Raw genomic sequence first — 18,608 nt, forward strand, 5'->3', positions numbered from 1 at the left:
GCTTTTGCTTTAGTCGGGTGAAAATAAAACCAAAGAACTTATAACATAAATTTATTTAATTTTAACATAAATAAATCATTTTAAACTTTTCAAACAATGAAAATATAATCACTAAAATTAATATAACTCAATAGATCTAGTTTATAGAAATATAACATTATGATAAAATTATTAAATCAGATCAGATCGGTCACTATACATATTTTAGTCTAACAACTCTAGCGTAGGTAGTCAGCGTGCACCAAGGCTCACATTTAGGACCGATTTTGTTTAACATTTATGTTATTGACATAGATGGCCTCTGGCGACTACTATTTTAAGATAAACAAACAAATTATCAGCTGTTTTTGATAACTAGAATATAATTCCTGATATATGCTACGGATTGTATCATATAAATGTTCTCAGAGGATATGTCTCTATTTATTATGAAAATAACAACCCATCCTATTTTTCATCATTTAAACATAAAATAAAACTAATGACGATTGAATATCACTTTAATGTAAATAATACTAAATGCAAGAATTATATAACCGAAATAATAATATGAAATGCACGATCTATATTAGACTGCATGATTACTACACAAAATACCTAAATGAGACCTAGTAACTCAATTCAAGTGCAAACATCAATAAAAAATCGCAGGATGGAACAACCAACCAATATATTTCTGCGAGCATCTTGGTAAATTACTATTGATTAACTAACAAAAGTAATCCTACTTATTAATAAACATTACAAGTTCATTGCAATTCATCCGGCAAACGTTCTTTACTCAAAAACTAAACTATTATATCAAAAGCTTATAGACTTATACTAACTTTCTTCCAAACAATTGTAATTATCCTAATTAATTATTGCTATAAATATAATAATTATTATTATCTCACTAATACGTTAACATTTGGTCATTTGGATTATGAGTTGTTAAACAAATATTAGTAGTTAATCAAAGCAATGAAAGCTTCTCGAAATTCATAAAAAATCGGTTTCGCGAAAGAAATGTCCTACAAGTATCTGAATTTCATGTAGAAATTAAATAATGAAAAATTTTATGATATTATTGAAAGAAAGTCCGTACACCAATAGAATGTTCAAGTCTTACGAGTACTTCTAGTGTGTGTTGCTATTAATGACAATAATGATATGATACCTACGAAAATGTGTTTGAATCAAGATATTATTTAACATGGCATGGTCGTCCCTATAAAAATGTCATTAAGGCACTAATTTAATTCGAAACTATCTTAAAATACTTGTTTCTAATAACTTTTCCAACAATTTCTTACTTAGAGCCATCCTGAAACAATTTTACCGGTAACCTTTGATTTTCCTTTATCAGTAACTATGCCCGGTTTAGGTGGTGGAGCAGGAGGAGGCGCACTGGAAGAAGGTTTGGATTTAGGTTCCTTGGGAGGTTTTGGTTTTTCTGGTTCATCTTCAGGAACTGTGATTGTTACAGATGGGGTTTCAGACTTTGCCTTTTGTTGATCACTTTCTAAGGTCGCGGCTGATAAAATTTGCTCTGAAGGTGTTCCGCTTGGTGTGGGTGACATTGGCTTTTGCAAGTTTTCGTCTTCTTCTTTAGTCATGTATAAACTCTTTGATGGTGATTCAGGTTCATCTATTTGAATGACGTGGTCTTTTGTTTCGGCTTTCGGCTCTGATTTGTCGGCTGGTCCTGGACCTGGTGTCTTGGAATCAGATTTTTCTGGTTTTACAGGTTTAGTTTTTTTAGTGTCTTCGTCAGAACCTTTACCTGAAATAAAATAAATATACATTACTTAAAAATTTAGTAGATTATTTTTAATAATTTCTATAAAACATAAAAGATACATGAATTCTAGATAAACTAGATTTAAACTATTAAAAAATATACAGCTTTTGGGCTTAGTTTATTAAGTCTTTTTAAACCTTTGTTTTCAATGTCTGCTTCTACTTTGATTTCTTTTGCTTGTCCACCTTCTTCTTCTTGTTTCTCCGGTATTGGTGTTCTCGCACGAACTGAAAGTATTGCAAAATTTTAGCGTTTTCAGATTATGCGCATTTTCATATAACCTCGTATTCAAAGTTGGTATGATACGCGTGAGAGGAGTTCATTTGTAGCGCACTCCATACAAATGTAATTATGTTTTCATTTGAATACATCCAATTGAAATTCAATGACGTTTTGTAGAAATATCTATATGTCTGTGATTTGCCATATTTCTATAAAAATGTGTAGTTTCAAAGTTACATAGGCTCAAAGTTTTATATGTTAATCTTCTATGGAGTGCGCTGGGCAGCGCGTTAGGGAAACTTGTCATAAATGCGCGTCTTTTATTACTGAACTCGGCTGCACAAGTAATAATATGTTCGCTCAATCCAATTTAAGTCAGTAAGTAGCAATATTATTATGGATTCCGCTGAAGGTTGCTACGCTAACGATCTAGTAACTTTGTGATGAATGAATGAAATAACAACACGGAACACCTGAAGAGAAACGCATACAACCAATGAAATAAACATAAAAAATTAAAAGTAGTTTAATTTGCCGGCCACATTGCGGGAGATACTATATGCACAAACACAAGTGCGCTTTCTATTCCCTTACTCTCATAGTCCGATGGAACAGCAATCCGATACAACCGGAGAGAGATCAGGAGCAGAACCGACGCGGATTTTACGTGCTCTAATATTGCGGTTAGATTAAAGTTAACGTCAATACCCAATAACGCCATAATTATCGCGATAATCAAAGCGTTCAACTGAGTGGCCACACTTGAACGGTTAATGTCTAATGTCAATTGAATCGGTTTTAAAATCGTCTAACGCCAAACGGCATTGTGAATGCCGTTGTACGTTGGGACATAAGACACAGGGATAAAATACACCGCCAACTTTCTAACCCCTGACTAGCATCGAGAATTTTCTTAACAAATCACCTAATACCTATTTTTTGGCAAGAGCAGATATGCGGAAGGATTTGGATATTGATTATTATTATTATCCTAAGAGAACTCTTGCCACTTTGATTAATGGAAAGGAATCACGACCTTCAGCAATGAGGAATAAGATTACATAAGTATAAAGAAGGGAATCGAATCTCTAAAACCTCTCATCTGCATTCGGAATATTTACTGCGAGACCAATTACGAGGCAGTGAAAGGAAAGAAAATTGTAAATTAAAAATTTATAACACCCCCGACAAGTGAAGGTTACAGTCACTTGAAAAGAGCTGATAACTTTCAAACGGCTGAACCGATTTTCTTGGATTATTCCGCGCCTTCGAAAATGTTCTTAGAACACTTTCGATCAAGCCACCTTTCAAACAAAAAAAAACTAAATTAAAATCGGTTCGTTAGTTTAGGAGCTACGATGCCACAGACAGATACACAGATACACACTTCAAACTTGTAACACCCCTTTTTTTGGGTCGGGGGTTAAAAATAGAAAATATATTTAAATATTATCAAAATGAAGGAATGTCGAAGTTCTAAATTTATGTAAATATGCAGTATTTTCTCAGTAAATTGAAACTACTCTTGCAAGCATAGGAAAAGTGTATTTGCTATTTGCAACTTAATTGAAATGGATAATGCTCCACCTAGCCGAGTTTCTTGCTGGTTCTTCTCGGTAGGAACGGCATTCCGAACCAGTGGTAAATTATTTGACGATTCAAAAGCACTTGTACAAGTTTAGTTGAATAAAAATCTATTCTATTCTATCCTAGATATGCATAAAATATTTGTATGGGAATAATGTATGTATCGAATAAATACCTGCTGGTTTCTAACTAAGGCGGTATTAATGACTAGCCGATGCCCGCGACTTTGCCCGTGTGAATTTAGGTTTTTTGAAATCCCGTGGGAACTCTTTGATTTTCCGGGATAAAAAGTAGCCTATGTGTTAATCCAGGATATTATCTATCTCCATTCTGAATTTCAGCCAAATCCGTCCAGTGGTTTTTGCATGAAGGAGTAACAAACATACACACACACATACACAAACAAACTTTCGCCTTTATAATATTAGTGTGATAATTGTTGCCGTTTTGATATTCTTTCAGCGTACGTACAATACCTGCTTAAACATTATCGTCATGGAGCAACGTTGAGAAATCATAAAATCAAAAGTTATAAAAAAAATAAGCGTTATGGAAATCAGTGTACACCTGATTAAACAAGTAAAAAAAGTTTTCAAATAATCTCCAAGTGCGGTTTGCACTGTATATTTTTCACATTACATTGCACAAAATCCGCCAATTTTATGTACCTACCCAGTGACAGTCGCGTCCATAGACTTACGAATGTACGTAGCGAAAAAATCGTAAGTCTATGGTCGCGTCATCAAGACGAATCTAATGACGTTCATCAAAATCGGTTGAGCCGTTAAAATTGAAAAATATATTTTATTGTATAACACCATCATATAAAAAGAAACTTAAAAATAAAACATTACACAGCAAAAATAGTAAGCAGTACAATTTGGTGGCCTTATCGCTTGAAGCGATCTCTGCCGTTGAATGGTTATTAGAAATAAAGAAGTAAAATTAAAAGAAGATCTATGTTTTTAGGTGTAAATAAAACATTACACACCAAAAATAGTAAGCAGTACAATTTGGCGGCCTTATCGCTTGGAGCGATCTCTGCCGTTGAATGGTTACTAGAAATAAAGAAGTAAAATTAAAAGAAGATCTATGTTTTGAGGCGTCTTACTTTTAAGTGCCTTAGCCATTATAGCATCCTTCATGAAGGCAGGCACCGCTGGGGGTTCCACAACTACATTTTCTGCTGGTTCATCCTGTGTTGTGAAATCAGATTTTATCTTGCTCCTCATGAACTTGGCGTAAGCCACCCTTGTTGTTGGAGTAACCGCAGACAGGTTCGGGTTGTATTCTAAACAAAAAAGACAAGTTCGGGTTTTATTCTAAACAAAAAAAGACAAGTTCGGGTTTTATTCTAAACAAAAAAAGACAAGTTCGGGTTTTATTCTAAACAAAAAAAGGCAAGTTCGGGGAGTATTCTAGACAAAAAAAAATGGCTATCAAAACAATAAGGTAAGCAGTTTGATTATTATTATCAATAACATCAATTCCATTGAACCTTCTGAAACGAAGATGTGCAATAATAATAATTATTCATCGTACTCTTCAAATGGACATTTTAGACACATTAACAGAAAACAAGCTGAATTCCAGAAACATAGGCTCCATTATCATTGTAAACGTTGAAGCAATCCAGCTCTTTAACAATGCAGATCTGGTACGAAGAATTAAAACTAGTCATTTTGAGCAAGGGTAGTATAGTTCTAAGACACAAGAACAAAGTGTCTTTTAATAAAAACTGGAACTTAACTGCAAACTATAAGTCAATAGGTATGGACCGATTCTTAGATAAAAGCTAATGTAAATAAGTTTAAATTAATATAACATTACTTATTAAAATTCGTAGGTTAAATCGTAATATTAGTAAAGTACTATGCTAGTATGTATTTTATGATATGCTACTTCGTCCGCGTGGATTTGGGTTTTTCGAAATCCCGTGGGAACTCTTAGGTTTTTCGGGATAAAAAGTAGCCTATGTGCTAATCCAGGATATTATCTATCTCCATTCCGAATTTCAGCCAAATCCGTTCAGTAGTTTTTGCGTGAAGGAGTAACAAACATACACACACACACAAACACACACACACACACACACACACACACACACACACACACACACACACATACAAACTTTCGCCTTTAAAATATTAGTGTGATGTGATACACAAAAAAACTTACGTAATAGTTTCTGTGGATCGATGGTGCGACCAGCAACATTGTCCAGAATGTGAGCGCGAAGGGATTGCCTGTGCTTTGCCTCTGTCGTTGAACCAATGGGGTCACGGCGGATTGTACTCCTGCGCACTTGGGCGTTCCAATCTTTTTTCCTATAGACAATAAGGAGATACTATTAAATCCTAATTTGTGTGTAAATAGTATACTAAATTTGTATACTAAACTGTATACTAAATGCTATATACTATACTGTATACTAAAGTATGTAAAAAAATCATCTTCGCATTATTGCCTTTCTAATGAAACCGATTTTGGGCATATCGGTTAGATAGCTTCCAAGTCTATAACGGACATAGCGTCAGTGAAGTTCTAACGTCTCATGCAGTAAAATTACAAGAATATTCAATTTACTGCTTTGCTGTTGGATCGTTTCAACTCTGAAGTACTTCAGATTATCGTTTTCATAATTATCAGCAACTTTAGATATTTCATTAAAAATTCAAAATAAAGGTCCTTCTCCATTTTAAAAATCAGTTTTCTATAACAGAAAAACAAAATTTCCTGCAGCAAAAGTTCTTAGATTCAGTTACTTACTTTTCACTTTCACTTCCTCTTCCGCCAATGGCTTTAGCGATCTGACTGAATACATCCTTGGGTTTACTGTCTTTGGATATGACGTCCTTGATAATACCTTCAACGATACCGATTTGGAAGTCCTTCAGAATTCTTCTCTCCATCACTTTACCCTTTTTGCCAGCAACTGTAAGAAAAGGTCTCGTAAGTAAAGTTTTATTTCTCCGCCGTTTCTCAAATGGCCGCCATAAAAATTAAAAAAATAAAGATTGTCAGTTTCTTTGTGACGGTACGGAACCCTTCGTGTGCAAGTCTGATTTGCACTTGGCCGATTTTATTTTATGTTAAAATAGTAAATTTTTAGTAGGACCGATTAATATCTGTCACACATGTGTGTTGGTGTAATTAAAATAGGTATGGGACTGCGTTTACTTTTATATCTAGATCACCTACATGACATAATATTATTGTAAATCGAATCTTCACAAAGAGCATCTGCCGAGTTTCTTGCTGTTCGGTAGGCAAGGCATTCCGAAACAGTGATGGATACAATTGATGGTTCAAAAGTACTTGTAAAAGTTTACTTTAATAAAAATATTATAGTATATTCGTTTCTATGCTTTTACCAATCATATCACAAAAATATGAGATATCAAATCAGAGCATTGAATGTAATTTTTGCATGAACAATTAATTGCTCACTAGAGAAGAAAATTAACAGGACTGAAACGATATTTAAAATAGTTTGCCGTACAAATTGGTGTTTTGACGAATTTTGTTCAATCACAAACATAATAATAGAATCCCGTGGATTAAGAGCATCTTCGATATTTCATTGCGAAGAATAAAAAATGAAGAACCTTCTCCATTTTTAGGGTTCCGTAGGTTCGAATAGAAAACCGGCCAAGTGCGAGTTAGACTCGCGCACCGAGGGTTCCGTACCCGGGTATTTTTTTTTGACCTTTTGTACGATAAATCAAAAACTAGCCCTTTCATAACATGATATCCCTCTTAGTATAGTTATCTTACTTTGAAAATTGAAAAACATTTTTTTTTAATGATATAACCATAAATTTACGGTTTTCGCATTTATTCCTTTACTTGTGCTCTAAGGCCTACCTACCTGCCAATTTTCACGATTCTAGGTCATCGGGAAGCACCCTATCGGTTTTCTTGACAGACACGACGGACGGACGGACAGACAGATAACAAAGTGATCCTATAAGGGTTCCGTTTTTTCATTTTGAGGTACGGAAGCCTAAAAAACCAAAATGAAATTACTTGTGGTATCCTGAAGATTAATCCTAGGTGTCTTCATTCCATTAGAACTCAGTATATCAATAAGTTCGAATCGCAGTGTTGATATGTCTTGTCTTATCTCCATGACATCGTCTTCGGAGACTCCAACCTCATCTCTGGCTCTTTGTTCAGCTGTCACATATCTTCGGACAAGTATCCGCATTACTGCTTCATGGTTTGTCCTTGCCTTCTCACGTGACTTGTTCTAAAGGATTAATAAATATATATACAAAATGATGCCCGCGACTTCGTCTGATTTACTTTTTTTTTTTTAATCCTGTGGGAACTCTTTGATTTTTCAGGATAAAAAGTTGCTAATGTCAATTTCCGGAATGCAAGCTACCTCTGTACCAAATTTCACATAAATCGGTTAAACAGATGGGCTTTTAAGAATCCCGTGGGAACTCCTTGATTTTCCGGCATAAAAAGTAGCCTATGTCCTTCCTTGGGATGTCAGCTAAAGCTAACTCTGTACCAAATTTCATCAAAATCGGTTTAACTGTTGGACCGTGAAAAGGTAGCAGACAGACAGACAGACATACTTTCGCATTTATAATTATAAAGTATAGAAGTATGGATTATGAATTTTATACGTTTTATACATGGTCTGTACTCTGTTCCCGTACGTAGGTAGTCGAAATTCCACGGACATGTATGAAGCGATTTGCTTCCTCGTTTCTAATTCGAACCGCTAGGATATGGAACATCCCTTCGGCTTCAAGTTTCCCCTCCATTTTTCATATGGGTACCTTGAAGTGAATAGGCATCTTTTAGGAAAGCAAGCTCCATCCTAGGCTGTATCATCACTTGCCAGCAGATATGATTGCAGTCAAGCAATATCGGTTCGTAAGTGTCCGTAGAATTTTGATAGACCTTGAAATCATCGTTTAAAGCTTTACTAGTAACGTTATGATTTCTTTTGTAAAATTGCACACGAAAGAAAAATATTTAGGTATACATTTTTAAAAATATTATGAAGTTTTTCTTTAAAAATAGTCTAATTTTACGAATTTCAGATGATAGTAATGGGATAATAAGTAATTACAATAATGGAACCCCTCGATTTATTGTTGAATACGCGTGCTATGATGCCGTTGATCTGTTTGGGAGTAGGAACGATGTTGAAGGGTGGAGGAACGGTGTCACCATCTTCGAAATACGACATCCAGAGATTACTGCGGGCAAATTTCCATTCCATGTCTGATCTTTCCTGCAAGATAAAAATGATATTGCAATGATTCCTGGAATATTTCAAGTAGCAGATATATAACTTGATAATAATATGCTTAGTCCGTTATTCCTTATCTTGAACAAAATGTAAACTCGCTTAAAAGGTAAGCTTCTAGTTGAAATGCATAAGAGGCGCATACGCGGCGAGGCGTAAACGCGGGTCCATTGGCCTTGTTGTCGCGAGTTGACAGTAAAATCATGAGCATGATACGAGTGAAAAACCTAACTCCAGCAATAATTCTAAGGCTGAAATCTATAAAGCGCACTTTGCCTTTGCTCAGACAGCGAGACAGCGCTATACCGCTAGCTATATCTGTCTCGTTTTAACAGTGTCTTAAGTCTTCGATCTTTAATTTCAACCTAAGACTTCGTGAAAATCGCGTCACTTACGGATTTCTCCGAGAAGGCTTCTGAAAGTTTGTCTTTTGAGTTGCATCGAAGTTCGAATAAAATGGCTGACATTACCAAGATGATCTTGATTATATTAATTACATCAGTTTATCAACTTATTTGGGACTGTAGTTTACAGACAATTTTTTTCAGTTTTATCAAGTTTATTACATTCAGTCGATACATAAATATAGACTAAATCATAAATTTCGTCGTAAAGATATAAAGGACATGTTATTTTAGGTTCTAAAATTATATTTTACTAGCAGATGGCCGCGACTTCGTCCGCGTGGATTTAGGTTTTTTGAAATCCCGTGGGAACTCTTTCATTTTCCGGGATAAAAGTAGCCTATGTGCTAATTCAGGATATTATCTATCTCCATTCCAAAGATTAGCCAAATCCATTCAGTAGTTTTTGCGTGAAAGAGTAACAAACATAGACACACATATAAACTTTCTTTTTATAATATTAGTGTGATCTCCATTGCTACTTACCGAAATAATTTGATAGGAATTGGACATCATAGCGATAAGCATGTTTAGGAGCACAATGATATTGATCACGGAATACGATCCGAAGGTCAACAGCGCCCAGAATCTGGTGAAGCTCTTGATGCCTTGCAGCTCGAAGCAAGTCAGATCAACGAGGCCGAAGGACGCCCAGAAGAGAGACTGAGATGTTTCGAATAAACTGTGGAAAAGAAAAATTGATTATTCCAGGTAGTGGCAATTTGTTTCTTATTTATGTTCTTACTATTTCAGCTTACCAGAATCATCATCATCAACGCATCATCGGCTTACTATTGAACACTGGTGTCCTCTCGGAACGAGAAGGGTTTTTTTTTCTCTCTCGTCTGGCTTTACAAAGATTAGCCAATGTCAAGTTTGTAGTTATTTGTAACAAGTTAGTTAAACTATACAAATATGGACCCCGTCTATGCCGACATACGCACGGCACCCCCTTAGAGCGCTTTTCAGTCAGTTTTAACAAAAAAAAAAAACACTCCAAAAAGGTAGAGCACGCCCGCCAGCTAACACCAATACAGACGAAGTCCACGAGAAGGGTTAGAAGGTAGTTAGGGTAAGGTTGTATAGTCTACAACATTAGCCAAGTGCGGATTAACCGACTCACACATCTTAGAGAAGATTATTGAGAATTCTCAGGCATCCAAGTTTCCTCACGATGTTTTAGCATTTACCGCTAAAGCAAGTGATATTTAATTGCTGAAACGCACATTATAACTCCAAAAAGTTATAGGTGCATGCCCGGCAGTGAAGCCTGGACCCCTCAACTTCCTAGTCGGAGGGCCTCCTGGCCAACCACTAGGCCCCTAGGGTATAATAATAATAATAATAATAATAATAATAATAATAATAATCCTTTATTTGCATAATGTGTGTTACAAGATGTTGGTAATTATTACATAGTTCAAACACATTAGCCGTAGCGGCGTACAAATATTTTGAATGATAATTTATAAATGAAGTGAAGAATATAATCATTATTTCATTATTTCATGCAGTTTATATGACATGCATTAATTTATTATTAGATACATTTGGATACAAATTGATCTAGATTTTAACAAAAAAATAAAACAAATCAGATCAGATATTACAATTAAAACAAATAAGTAAACATATAATGAAGATAGTGTCAAATAATTAAAATGTCTGATGAAAAAAAATGAAAAAGTCAGTCATGAACATGGATCAATGTTATGAACTCATTAACAAATAAAATGTTGTAAAGATGTCAATCAGATCAAAATTGTTTTTTATCATGCTGGAAATATTCTTCTAAAGAATAGAAATTTTTTCCTTGCAGCCATTTCTTCAACTTTTGCGTAAATTGTTTTATTGGAAGTGATTTTATGTGTGATGGTAATTTATTAAAGATTTTAACTGCCATGGCGTAGCAGTTTTTGTTAAATAATATTGTCTTTGGTGCTCTTGTAAGAATTAGTTTATTAGGATATCTTAAAGATCGAGTTTGAGTTGTTTCGCACATGGTCTTGAAAATATGTTTGTTCAATTTGACAAATTTTGAAATTTCTAAAATGTACAAGCATGGCAGCGGCAATACTTTGAGCTTTAAAAATACCGGCTTGCATGAATCGTAGGGTGCCATGCTTAGAATTGCTCTAAGGCATTTTTTTTGGACAATGAATACCTTATTAACGTTTGGTGAATTTCCCCAAATAACAAGTCCATAGCGGAGTACAGAAGAAACATATCCATGGTACGCTGTAAGAGCTGTTTGAATACTAGCTGTAAGACTTAATCTGCGTAGTACATACACGAATCTGTTTAATCTATTACATATGTTACTGACATGGCTTTTCCAAGAGCAATGTTGGTCAATTTGTATACCTAGAAATTTACATTCTTCTACTTCATTGATCTTTTCCCCTTTGTAGTTAATATTAAGATTAGCACGTTTTTTATTATAATTCCTAAATTGAATGAAGTTTGTTTTATTAATATTGATATGTAAATTATTGCTTTCTAACCATTCTATTATTAATTTTATAGTATTGTTAATGTCAGATTCAAATGTACAAATGTCATTATTATTGCATGTCAAAATTATAGATATATCGTCAGCGAAAAGTGTCATATTATGATTGGTAATGTCAGGTAAATCGTTAATATAAAACAGGAAGAGTAAAGGCCCTAGTACCGTACCTTGTGGTACTCCGTATTTATTAGTTTCGAAAGTCGATTTAATATTAACTAATTCATTATTTTCATTTATATTTTCAATTTCAACACATTGTTTCCTGTCTGTTAAGAATGATTCAATCCATTTTAATGCTGGCCCTCTTATTCCAAAATTATCAAGTTTGTGTAATAGGATTTTGTGTGAGACGAAATCGAAAGCCTTAGTCATGTCAATAAAAATGGCAACTGTAAGTTTCTTTGCGTCTATATTTTTAATTATTTGGTCAACTAAGTTAAAGCATGCTTGAGTTGTCGATTTTTTAGATTGAAAGCCGTATTGTTCTGTTCTAAAAATTTCTAATTTATTTGCAAACTCTGTTACGCGTTTGTACATGGCTTTTTCAAATATTTTAGACATAACTGACACCAGTGCTATGGGGCGATAGTTGCATATTTGGTCTCTATCACCTTTTTTATACAGTGGTTTAACAATAGATAGTTTTAACAAATTTGGAAAAGTCCCTTGATAAAATGATTGATTTATTAGGTGTGTAAGTATTGGTGCTAGTTCTTTTTTGCAATATTTCAGTATTTTTGTTTTTATGTCATCTGGCCCTACGGCATTAGTATTGTTTAGTGACGCTATGATTTGTTCAACTTCTTTCACCGCATAAGGCTTTAGAAATATGGTGCTGAGTATACTTTTTTTGTTGGTATTGTTACATTTCGGATTTTCCTTGTTCGTAAGGTTTATATAGTAAGTATTGAAGATTTGAGCCATGTCGCGTGGATTAGTTATATTTTGCCCGTTAATAGTTATTTCTTTGATGTGATCTTTGGTTATATTTTTATTGGCACACTCTGCAATGATGTCCCATGATGCTTTACACTTATTTTTAGCATTTGTTATATGTTTATAGTTATTATTTTTTTCAGCCAATCTAAAACATCGTCTTAACATTTGTGAGTAATGTGAGTAACCGTCCCTAGTAGTCTTGGTTTTATTTTTGTAATATTTGTTCTGTAATATCCTTTTTGTTTTGCAGCTAATTTTAAGTCCTTTGGTTATCCATTTTGGACCAGATGATTCATTTGATATTTTTATTCGCATCACTGGGAAACATAAATAATATAGTAATGTAAACATACTATAGAAGTCATCAAAACCCGCGTTAAAGTTATCGTTGCTATATACTTCTGAAAAGGATATGCTTTGCAAATATTTGCGGAATTTTTCAATGTTGTCCTTACTGTAATCCCTTTTATATAAAAAGTAATGTTTTATAGAGTTTTCTTTATTATTTACTGGTACAGTAAGCATCTGTGCTGTGTCGTGATCAGATAGCCCTAAATGTAATAGTTCACCAAAGGCATTAGGTAAATTGCTTATTATGTTATCGATACATGTATTTTTTCGCGTAGGTTTGTCTATGTGGACTGTTAGATTATAATTTTTTGTTATGTCGAGTAAGCGACTCGTATCCTTATTATTATTTAAGATATTTATGTTCAGGTCACCTGTAAGAATTATTTTCTTGTTCTTAATTTTTGTTACTAAAGTATGCAAGGCATTATCTAGAATGTCTAAGAATGAGAAGACATTAGAGTTAGGTGTTCTGTACAAACAAATAATAGTCACGTTATAGCTAGGGAGATCGATACCGCAACATTCAAAAATTCCATCCGAAACATAATCTTTCAATATGTTTAATGGCTTAAAATGTATGCCTTTTTTTGTCAAAATGCAGACACCGCCACGTTTTTGTTTTTTTGCTCTACAATATATAGACGCTAGGTTGTATTCACTTATACTTATGTTTAATTCGCTTCCTACCTCAACAAAAGTTTCGCTCAAACAAATTATATCAGGTTGTTTACTATCTTCCCGTAATTGAGTAATCGCAACTTCTAGAGCATTTTTTTTGCTACAAATACTTGCAATATTTTGATGAAAAACTCTAAAGTATTTGTTTTTTTTAGTCTCGAAAAAAATTTTTACCATTACCTGCAGTGAGCTTTGAACTTGAAGGAGTGGAAAAAATATGTTTGTGTTGAATTTTAGGTTTATTTATTTTGGCATCATTGCTCACAGTATTTTTTTTAACTATGGGGAAGTAATATGGTATTGTGCCAATTTTAGGGCCTAACTCCCGTTTTGACTGCGTTTCATAGTTATTATTGCCATTAATTTTTTTTTGTTTAATCGTATGTGGGGATTGTTTCATGAAACTTAAGTATTTTGAGTCATAGTAGATCTGATCAAGAACAGAACTGACTTTTTTACATAATTGATATACATTATTCTGAAACTGTTCGTTGTAATCCACAAAATAACAATTTTTGTCAGAATTTCTACATACTATTTTCAACATGTTATTCAATTTCCACTCGTTTAAATAAATATTACTATATACACTTAGAATTATAATAGGACACTTAAATTGAGCAGATTTGAGAAAAGCAGACAACTCCGTCATTATTTTTATAGGGTTAGAATCATGTTGCCCGACACATAAGATTATTTTATCCTCCTGTGTAACTGGAAAAAGATTCAATGTTTTTATGATTTCTTCAGTGCTCGCACCTGGCTTGATAAATGAATTGATTTGAATTTGTTCATAGGTGTTATTCACTCTAATTTTCCTGAGTGCCTCCGACATACCTATGCATTGACTGCCACCCACAATATATGCAGTTTTTTTGGAGGGTACATTATAGTTCTCCTGTTGAATAGTTGGCTCAATTTTGTTAATATTTGGGGTTTCTAACGGGTTTTGCAACTGTATATTCTCACATGCATTAGATTGGTAACTCTCTGCTTGTGCTTCCCTCTCCATAAAGCTAGATTTTTTATTTGATGAGTGCTGAGTACAAGATTTCACCTTCTTATGCTTCTTACCGCTAAGAGGAGTTTTTAGTTGCGGGGAAATTGGACTCTTACATAATGATTTTAGGCAGTTTACTTGTAGACATAAGTCAGAAATTTGTTTTTTTAAGTCCCCGTTTTCCAAAATTACAGTTTCTAGTTCAGTTTGCGTACTTTCTAGCAATGATGATAAGTTAATAACTTTTTCCGTCATTTCTTGTATTTTGTTTGATTCCATAGTCGATAGATCCAGACTTTTATGTCCATAATCAGACAGGAGTGAACAGTAAGATGTATTAGTAGTTTCGCTGTCTAAAGATTCACATGATCGTGACTTAAAAAGTTTTTTTGGTCTCATAGTAACGTTATTTATCTCATCCATGGTTGAACAGAATAAAATTACAAAATATATTCAAAACAAACAAAAACAAAAAGTCATTCAGATCAAAGGTACGGCATTGCCATCTCTTGCAGAATTCCTGAACTACTTCGTGTTCACACCAGTTAGCACTAGTATATGTATCAGGGATAATAATATTATGTATCTTATATTAAAATTTACTGGCGATATTTCAATATTCAATGCAGGTCACTTCTTTTACGAGAAAATTTCGATCTGAGTACGATTTATTTACTTCAGTACTGACGAAACTATTATGATCAATAGTACAATAGCGCCATCTCTTGTAGATGTATAGCTTGTATAGCTTTATTGACATCTAACGGTCACTTTATAATATGTTATTTTATTTCCACACTTTATAACTTTAACAGGTAATATGTCGTATATCATTTACATATATTATCACAAGCGATATGAATTTAATGTTTTTAAATCACTTCCGTCAAGAAATTATGTATTATGTATTCGTTTTTCACCGTCAAAATTTACGTCACTTTTTTAGTGATATCTCAATAATCACTTATTAGTTTCTTTAGATAACACTCACACTGTTGATTTATAGTAATATGAATAGTTTCCGCGTATTTTTTTATATAAATTATAATATTTTACTTTTTTTTGAAAAATCCGCTCTCGATCAATGTTTACTTCGGTGCGCCATCTTGCGTAAAGATGTATGTGCGGTGAGGTGGTATCACCACCTCACCGCTTTTAACCAGAAACTAAAAGCATAAATAATTTTAGCTTACTTTGCGTAGCGTCTCCATATACTGCATGCTCGCTCTTGGTTGTCGAAATCTGGTGCACCACTCGGAAGATGGTAGCATTTATTCTTCTCTAACTCAGCATAATACCACAGCAACTGGTTGAGACCTTGAGAACAAACCATAATTTGAAAGGACTTATAATTTCAGGGGTTCATAAACTTTGAAATTAAACCCAGAATCGTAGGGTCTAAAGCTCTTCGAGGCACAAGGCGAAGATAAATGGTAAAGGCCAATGGTAAAGGTCAGAATTGTTAGATTTGTAAAATGACATTAATGGTGATAATATAATTAATTACGTAAACTTAAAACTAAAGCAACGAAGTTCCAAACGCACCCAGGACAAGAGCCCACACAAAAACTCAGCCGGTTAAATTTATATTCTTTTCATTATCACAACTTCAGGGAGGTTGTCAACCTCACCTAGAAGGTATGGCAGTGTTATGAAATGAAAAACTTACCGCATGCAAAGGCAAAAAGCACCAACATGTAAACGAAGAAGAACTTGATGATATCGATGATCATTCTGCCCAAGGACACCTGCAGCGGCCCCAAGTAGGGGTTGATGGAGAATATGTGCACCAGCTTGAGGAAGGAGAAGATCATGCCGGCTGCGAAGGCGCCTTCCGAGAGCAACATCGGGTCGAATGAGTCCCAGCGTTCCCGTGGGTACCATGGATCCTTGCCGCTGTGGAAGTCCCTCTGCACAGAAAAAATAATTGGTAATTAATGCTAGATCCAGTGGTGATAGCCTAATTAGTGGCCAAGACGTTGGCGGTTCGGGATCAATCGCGTGGATCTCTAACACAATGCAAATACAATATTTCAATTGTGTGATAAAAGAGAAGAATTAAGTAAGTACTAGATGATGGCTGCGATTTTTTCCGCGTGGATTTTAGGGTTTTTGAAAATCCCATGGGAACTCTTCGCTTTTCCGGGATGAAAAGTTGTCTATACCAATTTTTGGGACCTAAGCTACTTACTCTATACTAAATCCATACTAATATTATAAATGCGAAAGTGTGTCTGTCTGTTTGTCAGTCTTGTCTTAATTAAAGAACTATAAAAGTCTGGGCCGAAATAGCAATTAACGACCTCGTTTAGTTTAGAAGGACTCGGCTGCCACCTGGTCCTTTTAAATTTTTTTACGGGAGTGTATTTAAAAGGATTCGGCTTCGCCTCATTCTTGTAATATTACTCGGCTGACAATTGCTTTATTTCCAGTCTAGAGAGTAGTATAATATTACCTGCACGATATACCAGGAAGAGAACCGCAAACTTATCCAGCCTATGAAAAACACGTTGGTGATAAAGTCCACTATGTTCCACAAGTCACTCGCATACTCCAGGATACCGTTTTCCCATAGGGATCTTATTTCACCCCAGACTAAACCTGGAAAGTTAATGCATTTTAAGTTGTGATAGTTCAGTATGAGTCTATAGCAGTAGCGTGCACAGGATTTGGAGACAGGGTAGGCAATCAAAAGGTAGGAACTTACTGTGTGAAGTAAATAGCAACTCATATTGAAAATCAGCACTGAGCTATTACACCTAGGGTTAGCAGTGCTTTTATGCTTCTATGATCTGCACGCCACTAGTCTATAGTATAGTAGTACTTCAAGATAGTTTCTAGTTAGGAGTACAGCACGCGACAGGTCGAGATGGCAATCGGAGTGGCGACGCCCCGCACACCTGCGTAGCCCCCGCTCTTACCCGGTGAGGGATAGCGCGGGTGACATGCGGGAGTGCAGTACGTCTTCCCGCCTCACACTCCGATCTAACACCTTGTACATATTAAGCGGAATTTACATTACGAAATAAGAGGCACGAAAAGTTTCACGACATTAATTTCACTATTTATTTATTTATTTATTTATTTTATTTTACATCTAATTGAACGGCAGTGCCACTTACACGAACTAGATGATTATTACACAAATACAAAAAGAGAAAAAATAAAATAAAAGGTAAAGCTAGAACAAAATATGTTACAATAAAAGATTTTAAATTTTGAATGTATGTACGCTGAGAGCACTGAATGATCCTGTTCATTCAATGCTCTCCGCGTACCTCAGTAACTCCTGAACCAACGATGTCCACCCGTCATTGAATGGATCCCATTGATCATTTATATCCGAGAGCGCGTTGAAGGAAGCCAATGAACGCGGTATCGGTGCCATAGATCGAGCAACAGTACGATGAACTGGTACCACGAAAAGTTTATTCTTTCGTGGACGAAGATTATTATTTAATTTAGGTACTCGTATACGACAGAGTTGGTCATGAAGGTCTGGAGCGTCGACATCCCCTCGCAAAATTCGGCACATGATTTTTAGTTGGTCGCTAGTCCGTCTGACCTCCAAGGAGTTAAAACCCAAGCAACCTAAAAGAAATTTGGTTGGATATAGGAAGGGGTAATATCCATAGCAACGCTTATACAAGTATCTTAGGAAGGCCTTTTGCACTTTTTCTAACATAAGTCCGTATTTTTTCTCGTACGGATGCCAGACACAGGTACTTGTTTCGAGTTTGCTTCGGACTAAGGCATAATATAGTAACCTTATTACTAAAGGGCTATGGAACTCCCGAGAGTTACGCAATACAAATCCTAATCTTCGAAATGAGTCAGCTGCCACTGTATTGATATGGTCT

General features: G+C 34.9%; 1 protein-coding gene across 2 annotated transcripts in view; it reads right to left on the reverse strand.

The window, feature by feature from the left end:
• Positions 1-37: 37 nt before the first annotated feature.
• The window catches only part of LOC123876085 (transient receptor potential protein), a 52,341-nt gene continuing 33,770 nt past the window's right edge, over positions 38-18,608 (reverse strand). For both annotated transcript variants that reach the window (XM_045922225.1, XM_045922223.1), the window contains 11 exons: positions 17,204-17,349; positions 16,418-16,658; positions 15,942-16,065; positions 9,755-9,950; positions 8,685-8,849; positions 7,622-7,844; positions 6,362-6,527; positions 5,771-5,919; positions 4,704-4,883; positions 1,921-2,010; positions 38-1,765 (listed from right to left, as the gene is read on the reverse strand). In XM_045922225.1, the coding sequence (XP_045778181.1) occupies positions 1,296-1,765; positions 1,921-2,010; positions 4,704-4,883; positions 5,771-5,919; positions 6,362-6,527; positions 7,622-7,844; positions 8,685-8,849; positions 9,755-9,950; positions 15,942-16,065; positions 16,418-16,658; positions 17,204-17,349 (2,150 nt within the window). In that variant the 3' untranslated portion in view covers positions 38-1,295. The remainder of the gene's footprint in view (positions 1,766-1,920; positions 2,011-4,703; positions 4,884-5,770; positions 5,920-6,361; positions 6,528-7,621; positions 7,845-8,684; positions 8,850-9,754; positions 9,951-15,941; positions 16,066-16,417; positions 16,659-17,203; positions 17,350-18,608) is intronic.

This window comes from Maniola jurtina, chromosome 21 (genome assembly GCF_905333055.1).
Source record: "Maniola jurtina chromosome 21, ilManJurt1.1, whole genome shotgun sequence".
Lineage (NCBI taxonomy): Eukaryota > Metazoa > Arthropoda > Insecta > Lepidoptera > Nymphalidae > Maniola > Maniola jurtina.